The sequence below is a fragment of the Aythya ferina genome (assembly GCF_964211825.1).
Source record: "Aythya ferina genome assembly, chromosome: 5".
Taxonomy (NCBI): Eukaryota; Metazoa; Chordata; class Aves; order Anseriformes; family Anatidae; genus Aythya; species Aythya ferina.
In genome coordinates this window covers 33096051-33110821 of record NC_140301.1, presented here as the reverse complement: position 1 = coordinate 33110821, position 14771 = coordinate 33096051, and the positions used below count along the sequence as shown (strand labels likewise).

Here is a 14771-nt window from a genome sequence, read left to right as displayed (position 1 = left end):
AAAGGAGATCTTTGGGGATGACAAGTGGATTTGTTTACATGGACTTTCTGCTCTGATCCCTCCCCAGCATGCTTCCGTATCTGGCTTGCTAGACAGGATGGAAACTCAAAATTTTGAAGGTCTCAGAGTCAGGGCACAGCATCCTGTAAAGAGCTGTCAATCCAAGGAGGTGTTTGGTGGCCCTAATCTACAGCTCCTCCAGCTGAAACTCATTCAGCCCTTGTTTTACTCTGCTGTGCATGTCCTTCAACAGCCAGGTGTGAGAACCACATGGTCTGGTGCCACCTCCATGGGGAGAAGGATTTGGTCCTTTCCTAACCCTCTCCTGCCAACAGTTCACTGAGATGGAGGAAAGAGCCACGTTAGGAGGTGGCTTGTACTCATCCTCTCCCTTTGCTTTAAGGGAGAGATAAGGACAGGGGTATTTGGGGAGGAGAGCACTACTGAAGCTGGGCTTGTGATGCCAGCTGAGAGGTTTCTCTGGTGCCAAGATCTCCTGGTCTCTGGAGCTGTCCCACGGCCACTTCCCTGGCTCGATCCCTGCACAACACTGGTGAGACCCCGCCTGAAAGCAGGGCAGCTGCTCCTTCAGCTGAACATCACGTCATTCATTCTCCCTAATGCCAACCTTAGTTCTTGATGTCATTACCCACTGTGTCCATTTGGCACTTGATCATCCAGATGATTTGCGGAAGAACTCTACAACTCAAAAGCAAATGAGTTATAAAGTAGGCATGTGGTTTATTTCGACACCAGGTGCATGTGGGATAGCTCCCAAAGGGATACGCAACAATTCGCTCACTCGTGTTCTCTTTTAACCCCTAAAATATAACATATGCATTAAGTTTCACAGGACATCTATGTATATTGATTTCCTAGCTCCACCTAGCCCCACTTTGTATGCTAATTGTCTTATGAATCCTTCTGCGTTTGCATAGTACTCTCTGGTGGTCATCTGGTTGGCTGTTGGGATGAAGTAAGACGTCTTCATCGGAGTTGAGCTTTCCATCTCGTCTCCTTGTGCATACTCTCTGAGCCCTTGGTCCCAGTCTGAGCCATAAGGTTGGTTTGATCTGGTTCTCAGGGTCCCAGGGGCTCCTGTTATCTGTAGGCCTAAGCGCAGCACAGGCGCAGTGCATCACAAACGTAGCACACATTAAGCAATGAGTGTTGCCTACATATTAATTCTTAATCAATCGCTCTCTAATTTCTAACCCCATGTCTCACAGACCCATCAATTTAATCTTAACTGCGCCTTAATTTAATCATTACATTGTTCCACCTCTAGCTGGCTTCAAGGAGTCTGGTAGCAAATTTGCCCTGCAGCATGCTCCTTGTCTTAAGCATACATTTGTTTATTTGGCCTTTCCTTCAGCCCCAGGAGGCAGAGCACAGCACCGGGTCCTTGTCTGCTTGCAGCAGGAGGGACGGGAGCCAGGCTCCTGCTGCAGCCCCACCAAGGCCCCTCTCATGCTCTGCCAGCTGGCTGCGTGCGGCCCCTCACGGCATCTCTCGGTGCCCTAGCAGAGAGGGGGACGAGGAGAAAATCCATCTCTGGAAATCCTTTCAGCCCCTTCCTCCAGAGGCTGTAAGTCCTCATCTGCTTGAGGCCATCTGGACGAAGTCGTCCAAACACGGGCAGCCAGCTCAGGAGCCAGGGGAGTTGAGACAAAGGGGGAGCACGGCAGAAGAAACACTTGGCATCGTGCTCCTCCTCATTTAATTAGAGGAGAGCTAATGAAAGAGAGGAGCCTGTGTGCAGGAGGGCGCCGTCACCCCACTAGCTGATCTCCTCCGTGCAGGAGCCAGAGGCAGAGGAACATTTAATCCTGCTGGCTGAGCACGGACAGAGGGAGACCCATGGGATTTCCCCGTGTGAGCTGTAGGACAAGCAGCCCTGGCAGCAGGATGAGCTGTCTTCCAGGCTCTAGCCTTCCCAAGGCACTGTCTGGAGTCAGGGGCCACCCGGGGACAACTCCCCCAGCCAGGCAGAGAAGTCCCGGTAAGGAGTTGCTGCAGAGCAGCTGCGGATATTGCCGGATTTGGGAGATTTAGCCAAAAATCCCCAGAGAGCTCCCCCTTTGCCTGGAAACAAGGCTATTGTGGGGCCCTCTTGCCAGAATACTTCTGAGGCTGCTCCCATGTAAGCCGTGGCAATGAAGCTCCTGGTACCCAGGAGTGGCAAAGGTCTGCCCATGGGGACCGTCACCCTGCTCCCAGTGATGCCAGCACGGGTGACCTGTGCAAAGTGTCACCATCTGCCCACGACCCGCCTGCCTTCAGAGCCCCTGCGCTCGCAGGGATAGCTATTAATGATGCTGCCTTTTGATATGCAAACGGAGTGCTCATTACGCCTCGCTCTCGCCCCACATCCTCCGAGCTGTTAATTAAAGAGCGTGCAGCAGGCAGAAAATTATCACCGTCGCCTGCAAAATAAACCAGCGATGCTCGGGCGGCTGCACCCCCCCACACACCCAGCAGGACAGACAGAGCCATGCTGCCCAGCAAACCCTGCAGCTCAGAAGCCCTTTCACCAGCCCATGCCTCAGTGGGGAGCCCCTTCCCTTGTGCCCGCTTTGCTGGGGCCAAATCGTGGCCGTGCCCCTACAGGAGAGCCTGAGGCTCTGGAGCCCCAACACAGAGCTCTGCTCCCTCCTCGCTTGACCAGATGTGTGTGGCAGGACATGTTTCTTCCCCTTCTATTGTGTTTTGCAAGATTACAGGCTTGAGATGGACTCAAAAGCCACCAGCAGGCTTTGCAGAGGCACAGGAGGTGCTGAGGATTGGGCCCCATTGACCTGTTATCACAGAGGTGTTACCTAGGGGAAAAAGGCTTTGAAAGGACCAGAAGAATCACAGCTTCTCGTGGTATATGACATATGTCAAAAACCCTATTCTGATAAGTATATGGCTTAACGTGAGCCAGTAGCAATAGGTGCTACACATGTAAATACTTCACTGTGTGCTCAGTGCATAACTACGCAGAAATATGAGCCACTTTGGATTAATATGCATTTAGTATAATGTACTGATATTTAGCCTATATTGAATTGCTGCATTTCCATGTGCGTGACAATATTAAATGTGTATCTATGTGCCTACCATCTCTTCCATACTACGCCAACCACCAGCAGATACTCAGATGCTGTTGATGATTTAGAGCTTTCAAAACCCTAAAGAAATATTTCCAAAGAAGCACCAGAGGGGTACGTGGTGGGGGGACCTGCAGGATCCCATTTGTGGCTCCCATGTGCCAAGAAGTTGTCCCTTCATGTGCCTCAGCTCCTGGCTAAGGAGGGCTGGTTTCCCCACACAGCTCACAGACCTGGGAACTATTTGATGGCACTGTTTGAGGCCAATCAAGCAGTGCAAAAAAAGCCCACAGAGATGCCATGGTATGCTCAATCCTTGAGCTTTTCATGACCCAGCTGGATAAAGATCTAAGCAAGGTGGTCCGACCCCAGGGCTGACCCCTCTTCCAGCAGGAGGTAGGACCTGAGGCCTCCTGAGGGTGGCAGGGAAGCCCTGCCTGCTCACACCATGCTGCTGCATGATGCCACCCCCAGAAGGGGTCTCCAGGTCCTGAAGGAGCACGTGGGCAGGTGAAAGTTGTAGTGAAACAAGGCAGCATCCACCACGTTCCTTGGGGAAGGACATTTTCCTCAAAACTGAAAGATTTCAGTTCCCCCCAGATTGCTGCCAGCTCGAGCAGGGTGGGGTGGCTGTCAGAGGAGGCACAGCCAGCTCGGAGGTGCTTCTCCCTCTGCTCTGCTGTGGATGGACGATAAAGATTTTCCAAAAACCTTCATGAGAAGGTCTGTTTGGCAAGCGGGCCCCGAGGCAGCACTGAGGCCTGCTACTGGGTGGCAGCAGGGCACAAACACAGGTCTCTACCCGCACTTGGTTTTGAGGCCCCCAAACCCTCCCTGGGGCCATCTCGCAGGCGAGCCAAGGAGTGTGTCTGCAGGGGTCAGGATCTGTAGACCCTGCCTGATCCTGCTCCTGGCCAGGGGGGCTCCAGGTCATCTTCTCTCGCTCCTTTGCGGCCACCAGCCAGCATCCCTGCCCTGGCCAACGTCCCTGCCCACTCCTGTCCCCGTGCTGGCTCAGCAGCCTGGGGATCAGCTCCAGCATCATGCCTGGAGGAAAAGCAGCACCGCTTTGCAAGCTCAGCAGAAAAAGCACCGTGGAGACCAGAGCCGCTCCCCTGACCCTGCTTGCAGGATTTTAACAGAAATATTCAGCTTGGCATGGCTGGTGTGTTTGTGCACCAGGAGGGTGAGCAGAAACAGGGCTAAAAGCACAGCTGTATTCATAGCCAAGGACACTTTTACAGTCAGCTGAGCTGAGCACCACCCAGCCCAGGTCTGACCAGCCCCAGCACAGGCGCCATGTTAGTAGAAGACATCACAGTGCTGTTACTTTCTGGTAACCCAGCAGGAGCATAACAGCAAAAGACCACTCTTAACAGACAGGCCAGACCCATCCAAAATCTAGCTCTTCTTTGCCCAGCAAGAGAAATGCAGGAGACAGGGTGAGGAGGAGATGCTGGAGGTCCCCTGGGGACACGCATCTTGGTGTTCACACATACGAGAGCACGAATGGGTAAAAACAGCAGGGATGTGTTGGCAGGGTCAGTCCCAGGATGCTGCCTGCCCCCACAGGTCCACATTTCCAAGCAGACACCAGGCAGGTGGGAGAGAACCACAAGAGCGATGAAAAGCCCAGAAAACCCTGCCTCGTCATGAGAGATAAAAAGGTTTAGTCTATTTAACTTCTCAGAGAGAAGGTTAAGAGGTGCCTTGATCATGATCTATTAATACCTACAGAGGAAAAATAGTTGTGATAGTAGATAGCTCTTTAATCTAATAGGCAGAGGCATAATGAAACCCAGTGGCTGGGTGCCAGACAGGAGAGAAGGGGAACGTTTCGCTGCACCCAGCGCTGCAGCAACGTGTCCACTGCCACCATGGGACCTCTCCTCTCACATGGGATGGGCTGGGGACAAGGAGCAGCTGGTGACCTGCTGTGGCATGGCTAAAAAGCCATTGCCCACTCAGCCCCTAAATCCTGGGTGCATGTAAATGGATAGCTGGTGGTATTTTTATTTATTTATTTGTTTTGTGTGTGTGTGTAAAGGAGGAAAATTTCCCTTCTGCAATTTAAGGCTGATCTGTAGCCACCACAGTGTAAGGACATCAAAGCAACAACATCATATTGAGATGGTTATCCTCACCTGGCCCACCTGCACACTTACCAGTGTGTAAATCCAACACCAACAGGGAGGGTGAAGTGCTGATCCTACCCATTTTTCCCACTCCTGATGTCTCCTTGTTTCAGGACCCAGCGCCGGTGTTGCACCGGTGGTGAGGGTTTTGTCACGTCGTGTTCCTTGGCTAATTGGAAGGAAAGACAAAAAGGAAGGGGAATGAAAGGCTGTGGCGCATAAACACATCATTAGCTACATTACAAGTCCTGCACAAGCGGGCTTTATAAGCTCTTCAAGAGGAGGGATTATAACATGAGCTGTTTATTCTCACTTCTGAACCACAGAAGGACGTTAAGTCCAAAGCCTGTCGTTAAGGCTTTGAAGGCCAGCGAGGAAGGACATTTTCTGAAAGTCGACTGACCCCAGAACCTTCCAGACTCCCTCCCTGAAGACCAAGGCATCCGAAATTGCCTTGAGAAGCCTTAGTTGAGGCCTGGGGGCCGTTTTCACAGCCCCCTGGCTCCCGCAGGGCTCCACGCACAGCCCCAGGGCAGCTGAGAGGAGAAGGCGGTCACGGTGACCTCAGCCCTGGCACCACAGCCGGCACCACAGCACCTCTTCCTCCACAGCCTTCCTCTCAATCCCCCTGTGCATTTGGCTGCTGCAGTGCCCGTCACATTTCCCTCACAGCCCGCAGGGAGCCAAAATCCCCTAAGGAAAGCTGCGGCACGCCGGTGGGTTGGTAAACGCTGCCGTGTACAACCTGACACGGGCGGTTCAGGAGCTATCAACCCGCGGTGCTTAAGCACACAAATAGTATTTTCTATTAGTCTCCCTTGGAATTTATGTGCCTTAATACGTTGCTCTTTATGTTAACGGCCCTTCGCGAGACGTACGGGGGATATAACGTGGTTGGATTACTGTGCAAATCATAACTTTGTTCCTGGCTGCGTTTGAGTGATTAGAACAGTAACCTTCACATCACCTTAACATCCACATTTGTATTTTATTACATATATTTCCAAGCAGATTATGTTGTTAAGGTAGATTTTTTGAACCATAACTCAGGAGGAGAAAACACAAAGGCTTCACAGAAATCTCCTGCTAGAGAGCACGGAAATTGGAGGCTTTCAAACTGCATTTGAGCTCAGATTAAAATTTTCAGACGTGAGCGTTTTTGACTCACCAAGTTGGCAGCAGCCTCTGCACCCCTGCTCACAGCCACATGTGAAAACCTGAGACCACCATTCGGAACAGAGCTGCGTGACCTGCCATGCACACGGTGCTGCCTAAAACCCCTCCGGGGCAGCCATCTCCTCCCCACCAGAGGCACCAAATAAATGTGAGCATCCTCGGCTCACACCACAGGCACCTGGGTACTGAGGAAGCACCGAGAGCCCTGGCTGTGGGATGGTTGGGCAGGCAGGGGCATTGGGCTGTGCCCCGCATGAGGCACAGGAGAATGAGCATGAACGAGTGTGATCTGAGGGTTTTCTCACCCAAAACAAGGCTGCAGCGACGCACTGGCGCGGTGTAACGGATGCTACGATGGGGAGCTGTTGCTATGGTGAGAGGAGTAATATTTAAGCACCAACTGTTTATAAATATAAAATCCCCACAAAGTTTTCTAAAATTAGATTAAGGGGGCTAGGGTTGTCAGGGTATTCTGGAAGACTTGAGAAATACCAGTATTTTTGGCCATGCGAGCTCCGGGTGCTCCTAACACAGCAAACACCGGTCCCAAATGCCGAAAATCAAAAGCGACGCTTCTGCCGTTGTGCTGTTGTGCTTCCCGAGATTGAACAGCGGCGATCTCAGAGCCCTGAACTCGCCAGCACAGCCTGGCTCGCCTCTCACAGCGGAGGCGATGCCAGCGTCTCCAGGGATTTTCTCTCTCGACACGACCGCGGTGCAGGGACTCCGGTGCCACTGCTTCCCCCAACCCGCTGGCTGCAGGGTGAGGCTGTCCCGAGCCCCTGCCTGGCGCTGGGATCCCACAGCAACGCTTCCAGCATCCTGCAGCCGGGGGGGAGGATTTGGGAATGGCCGAGCCGTGGGGCACAGCCCGGGATGTTGCTGTCAGCACCCGACATGTAGGTGGTGAGGTGGGGTGCAGGACACGAGTATCCACTGCAGCACCTCCAGAACCACGAGCTGGCGCTCACTGCAGCTGCCAGGTCAGGGGAGGTGCAGATAAAGAGCAAAAAAAGCACAGCAAACACCTGGCAGAAGGGGAAACATGCAAAAAGTTGCCCAAAGTAAGAGCCCGACCTGCTTGGAGGAGTCGAGTGGGAGCAGGAGGGACCAAGGGGAACCTCAGCGGAGGTCGGGATGGCACCTTCCCGTCACGGCCTCTGTCCGGGGCCGTGGCGGAGCAGGGAGGGCTCCTGGATCTGGAGGGCGACGCCCGGGACCCCCGGGACCCCCGCGGCTCCCCACGGGCGGTGCTCGCCCACCGAGGCCCGGCTCGCCCAGCAGGGGGCACGGGGAGGGCGCGCAGCGCCTGGGTAGGTGGGAGGCGCGCCTCGGGGTGTGTGTGTGGGGAGGGCTGCAGAAATTAAAGAAAAAGAGAAAAACTTGGGAGTTTGCAGCTCGGCACGCCGGGGCGGCGCGGAGGCTGCGCTGCCGGGAGGGAGAAGGGGAGGGAGGGAGGGAGGGAAGGAAAGGAGGGAGGGGAGAGCGGGCGCAGCCCCTTCCCCGGCCCTCCCCTCGCCTCGCCCGGCCGCGGGGCGTGGAGGGGCGGCCCCGAGCCCGGCTCTCGGCACGGCCGGCTGAGCTCCGGCGGCGGGGCTCGGCGTCCCCCGGGCCGGGAGCCGCGGCGGGGAGCCGCCGGGGATGCGGGGGGAGCTCGCCGCGGCGCTGCGCCAGGTAAGGGGCGGCGGGGAGCGAGGGGCTGCCCCCCCTCAGCCCTTCCCCGCTTTGCGACAAGGGCTAACTTTGCCCGGCCGGCCCCTCCCGGAGCTCTCGGTGCCGGGAGGAAGGGAGAGGGCTGCGGGAAAGTCGGGGATGCTCGGCGGGAGGCTGCCGCCTGGAAGAGGGGAGCCCCGCAACGTGCCCCGCAGCGATGTGCCCTGCCCTGCCCTGCCCCTCGCAGCTCCCCCCGGCCCGGCGCTGCGGGGTGGGCACGCTCGGGCAGCCCGGAGCAGATGGAGGGGTACGCGGGTGCAGGTGGGTGCTGCCGCGAGGAAAGTCCGGGACCGGCTGGGGCTGGCGTTACTCGGGAGGGACCCAGGAACTCACCAGGAGGGTGCCCGGTGCCGGTAGGGAACAGCCGAGAGCCCCGCGGAAACCCTCCGGGATGATTTGGGCTCCGGTGACCCGTCGGTGCCTCGGGAAGGAGGAGGGGATGGGGAGCAGCAGGGTGCCCCGAGCCTTCTGCCCGCCGGAGGGCGGCGGGGGGCGATGCGGGAGCGGAGCGGGGCGAGCCCGGGGCTCTCCGGGCGCAGCTCGGAGCCACGGCCGCAGGGGAGCCCCGGTGCGGAGGAGGAGGCGATGCTGAGCCGGCCTGGCTGCGAGGGGCACGGGGACGGCTCGGGGAAGCCGGGGCTGCTCGGAGCCGTGCGTCCCGGGAGGGCGGGGGGGTCCCAAACCCGGGGTGCTGCCTGCCCGTGCCGCTGCTGCGTGGATGTGCAGAGGTGCAAGCATGACTAAGCCGCTGCAGCCGCGTGGGATGCTCACCGTGCGGCTCGCCTTCCCCGCCTCGGTGGCCGCAACGTGTCGTGTCGCCAGGTGAAGTGGCAGGACGCTGGGGAGCAGCAGTGGCCGTGCCGGAGGGTCCCCAGGCTGAGAGCTGCTCTGCAATCCTGCGGCTCAGACCCCGCGTCCCCGTCCCCAAAAGGCAGCTGCGGTCAGGGGCTGCCCCGCGAGAAGGAGCCCTGCACCCCAGGGTGCTGCCCGTGGAAGTGACGGTGCTGGGAGCCCCGTGAGTGCCCACGCACGCGTGGGTCCCCATCCCCGGGGGCTGGGGGCAGCCTGCGGCCGGGCACGTTTTGGGATTTGCTCCCTGCCGCGCGTGCTGCAGCGCGGACTTGTCAGTGCTGCAGCAGCGCCGGTGTCAGGAGAGGGGTTTTGGCTCCTGGGATCCCCTCGCCCCCTGTCCCAACGTGCTCCTCTGCACCGGCGGGAGTGTGCCCGGGCACACAGGCGAGCAGGGGGCCGTGCCCCGCTCCCTGCGCTCCTCGCCCCTCTGCCTTGCCCCGAGACCCCCGAAGCCTCCCCGGGCGCCTGCTGCTCACAGTTGTGTTTTCCAGCTGGTCCCAAAGTCCTGAGTCACTGTGCGGTTTCCATGGAAACAGGCTTGCTGGCGGTGATCAGATTTAGGGGCAGAGGGCCCTAGATCCCAGACCAGGGTGGGCAGCCCCGGTGGGCGCGGGCACGTCCCCGGCATCACCCTGGGGCTCGGCCAGGCACCTGCATCGCCCCCGAGCCTCCGGCTGCAGCCCCTGCCAGGCACGGGGATTGCCCTGGAGGTGCCCAACTCCTGGCAAGCCGAGGAGGGAGGGGGCAGCCTGAAGACAGCCCCAGAGAGCTGCTGGTTTTTGGCTGCCCCGCAAGAGAGCCTTGGAAACAGGCACTCAGCAGTGACAGTGGTGTTGCTGCACGGTCCCTGCCTAGAGCTGCCGTCGCGCCCGAGCACGGCCACCTCTGGGGAAGTGGGGGAACCTGCGGGGAGGGCTCGGGGCAGCAGGCAGCCAGCCCTGCTCCGCCACCAGCACACAAGGTGCTGCTGGAGCTCCCCATGGTGACAGGGGGTGACAAGTCCTCAAGTGCTAAGTCCGTGCCACACAGCCCCCCAGAAAAAAAGTCGTTGCCACCAGACTGTCCCCAAAGGAAGAGTCTGGCACTCAGCATCCCCTGTGCTGCGCCCAGCCACGCTCCCTGTGCCGGTGCTCACAGAGGCTGTACAGCTTAATTCATCACCTCCAGCCTCAGTGGTGCTCCAGGGCTGGAGCAGTGCTGGGAGGAAGAGGAGGAGGAGGAGGGCAGGTGACTGCACACCCGCTGCTGTCGCGTGGTGGGGGAGGCTGCATCGCCTTCACCCATCCTGGCGGATGAAGGCTGGGGGAAGCAGGGTGGGGGAGAGGAAAGGCTCGGCACCTTCCTCCTCGGGCAGACAATGCTCCTGTCCCCGTGCCAGGCACTGGCTGGCCTCCTGCAGTGAATCCCTCGTGGCCAGCCTGCTCCCAGGCAGCTGCACGGAGACACGGGTGAGGCAGGGGCACGGCTGGTGTGCTGCGACCAGGGAGAGTTAGGGCTGGGAAAGGGGCAGGGGTGATCCCAGCACCAAAGGAGACCAGGTGCCTTCTCCGGGGCATCCTCCTGCAGCACGCTCACTGCAACCACTGCTCAGAAAAGCTGCCCTGAATGGCACAGGGTCGTGCAGCTCCTCTTCGGGTGTTTCCTGCCAGCAGGCTCTGCATGTGGCCAAGAGAGGAGCGAGGGGTGCTCGTCGTTCTGCGAGAGGGCCAGGGCTGAGCAGGAGCCGCATCTCCTGGGATGCAGTGATGGGAGGAGGCTCCTGCTGGCTTTAAAAGCCACAGATGAGACATCAGGGAGGGACACTTCTCCCAAAACCCACCCCTCCCTCACTGCAGCTCGGTGATCGGGCAGGGCACACGCAAAGGGAGACGAGGGGCAGCAGAGGCCGATGCTGGGCTGACACTGCTGCTTTCCATCTGCTCTGAGTACGTGGATCTTTGCTTCCCTTGCTCAGCTTGGTGCGTTGCAAAGGGGAGAGGACATGGGGCAGGTGGAGAACCTGAGATCAGGACCACCCGAGTGGCGTCAGCTCCGCTCTCCACCAGCGCGGAGTAAAAGTTGAGGCTGTGCCTGAAGGGTGCAGTGTGGCTGGCCGGCACTAGAGAGCAGGAAAGAGGTCCCACTTTGCACCTTCCACCCAGGAGATGGCACTTCCAGGAGTCACCTGGACCAGGGGATGCCAGCGGGACGTCCTGTCTTAGCAGACCTGGAAAAATAAATAAGCCCTTGGGTTCTCTGAACCCTCAGGAGGCTGCCAAGCCAGCGCTTTTGCCAAAGGATATTCCACCTGGGGAATCACCCGTGCTCTGAACCACAGGGTGCAGAAAGCCCCTCTCCTGTGAGAGGTCTCTGGAGCCAGCAGCTGGGGCAATCAGTAGATAATAAAAGCAATAATTAAAAAATTAAAATGTGTTTTTCAGCTCACCTGTCATCCATTGGTGGCCCGTGCCACATGGGGGGAAATGTGGGAGGCTGGTGGGCAAGGGGCAGTGGTGAAGGGTGCTGCAGAAGGGGCACGGAGCCACGTTACCCGGGGCTGTGCACGGTGGGCTCCTTCACCCAGCGCTGGTGCTTATCTGCTTGCTCCCACGTCTGCAAACAGACCCCAGTGCAAGCCTGCAGATAGCAGAGGAGGATGGCACAGCAGGGACCTGCAGCAGAAAATCCTTGCTGGGGCTTTGGAAGGAGTTACAGCATCCTCCCGTCCTGCCCCAAAGGCTTGGAGTGGTGTATGAGCAGCTTCTGGTGCATGTAAGCATTCGGGGATTTTATTTCCCAAAGCTTGAGGGACTAACCAAGGAAAATAAGATTTTCCTTTTTTTTTTTTTTTTTTTTTTTGGGTGGCTACTGCCTTGACCAAGTCTGTTTCAAAGCCCAGGGGAACAACTCCCACTGCTTCGTACCAGAGGAGGCAGAGTCATCCCCAGGGCGTACTTGCAGCCACCAGAGGATGCAGCAGATGCAGTTCCTCCTGCTTCCCTCCTCTCATGATCAGCTGTGGAGGGGGCTCAAATCCCAGAGCAGAGCAGGACCCGGCCAGCAGCACCAGCTCAGCACTGGGGGTGTACAGGGCGAGCCACTGGGATTTTGCCAGTTGTCCTCCTCCGAAGCAGGGCTCTGCAGTGCGTCACTGGGATCCACGTGGTTATGAGCGATGTACGTGCTCTGTGGGAGGGTGTGTGGTGCACCCGGTAGGAATACTTGGGTCCTCCTCAGCAGTCCTTGCTCAACCCGTGACTTCTCTGTTGGGTTGCAGACACCAAGACGACCTGTGAAGAAGCCCCATGAAGGTGACCAGCCATGCAATGTTCCTGGAAGGCTGTCCTCCTACTAGCCTTGGCATCCATTGCGATCCAGTACACGGCAATCCGGACCTTCACCGCCAAGTCCTTCCACAGCTGCCCCATCCCCAGCCCCGTGAACTGCAGCCTGAGCCAGGACACCGATGCGCCCGACCGGCTGTGCGACGAGAGCCCCACCTTCGCCTACAACCTCTCCAGGAAGACGCACGTCCTCATCCTCGCCACCACCCGCAGCGGCTCCTCCTTCGTGGGGCAGCTCTTTAACCAGCACTTCGACGTCTTCTATTTATTCGAGCCCCTCTACCACGTCCAGTACACGCTGATCCCGAAGCTGACCCAGAGCAAGAGCACGACGGACAGGCGGGTCATGCTGGGGGCCAGCCGCGACCTGCTGAGGAGCCTGTACGACTGCGACCTCTACTTCTTGGAGAACTACATCAAGCCCCAGCCCGTCAACCACACCACCGACCGCCTCTTCCGCAGGGGGGCCAGCAAGGCGCTGTGCTCGCCGCCTGTCTGCGAGCCCCTGGGAGCCGCTGACCTCCACCTGGAGGAAGGTGACTGCGTGAAGAAGTGCGGCACCTTGAACCTGACGCTGGCCACCGAGTCCTGCAGGGAGCACGGGCACGTGGCCATCAAGACCGTGCGGGTGCCTGAGGTCAGCGACCTGCGGGCCCTGGTGGAGGACCCGCGGCTGAACCTGAAGGTCATCCAGCTGGTGAGGGACCCCCGGGGGATCCTGGCGTCCCGCAGCGAGACCTTCCGGGACACCTACCGGCTGTGGAGGATCTGGGACGGCACCGGCAGGAAGCCGTACAACCTGGACGTGACCCAGCTCACCACGGTGTGCGAGGACTTCTGGAACTCCGTCTCCACCGGCCTCAACCGGCCGCCGTGGCTCAAGGGCAAGTACATGCTGGTGCGGTACGAAGACCTGGCCAGGAACCCGATGAAAAAGACCGAGGAGATCTACGATTTCCTGGGCATCCCCATGGACAGCAACGTCGAGCGCTGGATACAGAACAACACCCGGGGAGACCGGTCCTCATCCAAACACAAGTACGGGACGGTGCGCAACTCGGCGGCCACGGCGGAGAAGTGGCGCTTCCGCCTGTCCTACGAGATCGTGGCGTTCACCCAGCACGCCTGCCAGCAGGTGCTGGCGCAGCTCGGCTACAAAACCGCTGGCTCCGAGGAGGAGCTGAAGAACCTCTCCATCAGCCTGGTGGAGGAGAGAGACTTCCTGCCCTTCTCCTAAGGCCGGGGCCCCCTTTTTGATACGGACTGTTTCGAACTGTTGCCTTATTTTGTTTTCTTTCGTTTTGTTCCACCACCCCTCCCCTCACCCCCCTTCTTTCTCATCTTCTTCTCTCCAAAATTTGCACTAAATCTTGAGCGGGAATCTCAACGGAGTCCAGGGGAAGCGACTGCTGCCCCTCAACACGTTTCGGACACAAGAGGAATCGGGTCTCTCCAAGCAAGAGCCAGAACTGTGGATGGGTAACAATGTTTACAAAAACACACAAAATGTATAAAGCGACCTTCAAGCTTTCCAAACCGAAGGGTACCTGGGGTACTGTACTTTTGCACTGTTTACTTTTACAATGTAAGAGGTAAATATAAATTTAATTTATGAATGGTGTCGTCCCCTCCAGAGTAACTCCCCTTGACCCCGATGAGCAGGTTAGACTGCAAGATGAACGTGGAACAACCTCCTTGTCTTCGATCTCAGTTCAATATGTCTGTTGAAGTCATGTTATTGGGCTGGGCAGGCAGTCAGCTGCTCATACATGGTTGTTTGGTAACACCTGTGATATTTCTTCGTGCCAAAAACCCAGAAAAGAAAAAGAAAAAAAAAAAGTGATTGGGTGGTTTGGTAGAAGCCCAACACATTTAATGCTTTATTTCTGTGTTTTCTGTAAATAAAAAGTGCAATAAAACTGACCTGGGGGGTGAACATCAACTGAAAGACCTCAGTAACTGCAGCTGGGGTGGATGCACCGACAGGCAAAGACCGATGTCTCCAGACCCACCTGGCTCCTCCGGCGCATGGGAGCGGGCTGGGGCCGGGGACCTTGCACCATGGCCCCTCAGGGGCGGCAGGGAACCGCGAGTCACTTCCTTCGGCACGTGCATGTTTGCATCTAAGTGTGTAAAAATGCAAGTGGTTAAGCCAAACGCGAGAACCTGTGGTTATTTGCAGATGTGAGAGCTTGCTGGCCCGCGTAGGGGCATGGGACTCGCTGGAGTGCCTGGCAGCAGACCCCCAAGGCCCCAGCCCCATCACCCTGCCCCTCATTGCTCCCCCTGGTCTTAGGCTCCCCCCAGTGCAAACATTGGTGTGCTCTGCCCTGGATGACCAGAGCAAAGTGGCAGCAGTGCACCCGAAGCCTGACACGAGATGTGGTCAGTCTGCTTGAACATCACCCACTAGGACAGCTCACCGACTCATCAGCCCAGCAGCCAGCCCTTGAGGCACGTCCCAGAGCCCAGCTGTGGAG

At 57.9% G+C, this 14771-nt stretch overlaps 1 protein-coding gene and 1 long non-coding RNA gene across 2 annotated transcripts; one reads left to right on the top strand and one right to left on the bottom strand.

Moving 5' to 3' along the window:
* Window positions 1–809: 809 nt before the first annotated feature.
* On the bottom strand, window positions 810–8633 carry LOC311437091. Its single transcript, XR_014693291.1, has 3 exons — window positions 8450–8633; window positions 5258–5396; window positions 810–1113 (listed from the first exon to the last, which is right to left on the bottom strand). It is a non-coding gene; the product is annotated as an uncharacterized lncRNA (long non-coding RNA).
* A 3635-nt stretch (window positions 8634–12268) lies between these two features.
* Window positions 12269–14448, top strand: CHST1 (carbohydrate sulfotransferase 1; the record flags this gene model as incomplete). The annotated part of the gene is made up of 1 exon (XM_084519930.1): window positions 12269–14448. One exon carries the CDS (start codon window positions 12269–12271, stop codon window positions 13526–13528), a length of 1260 nt encoding a protein of 419 aa, XP_084376056.1. The 3' UTR covers window positions 13529–14448.
* Window positions 14449–14771: the final 323 nt, after the last annotated feature.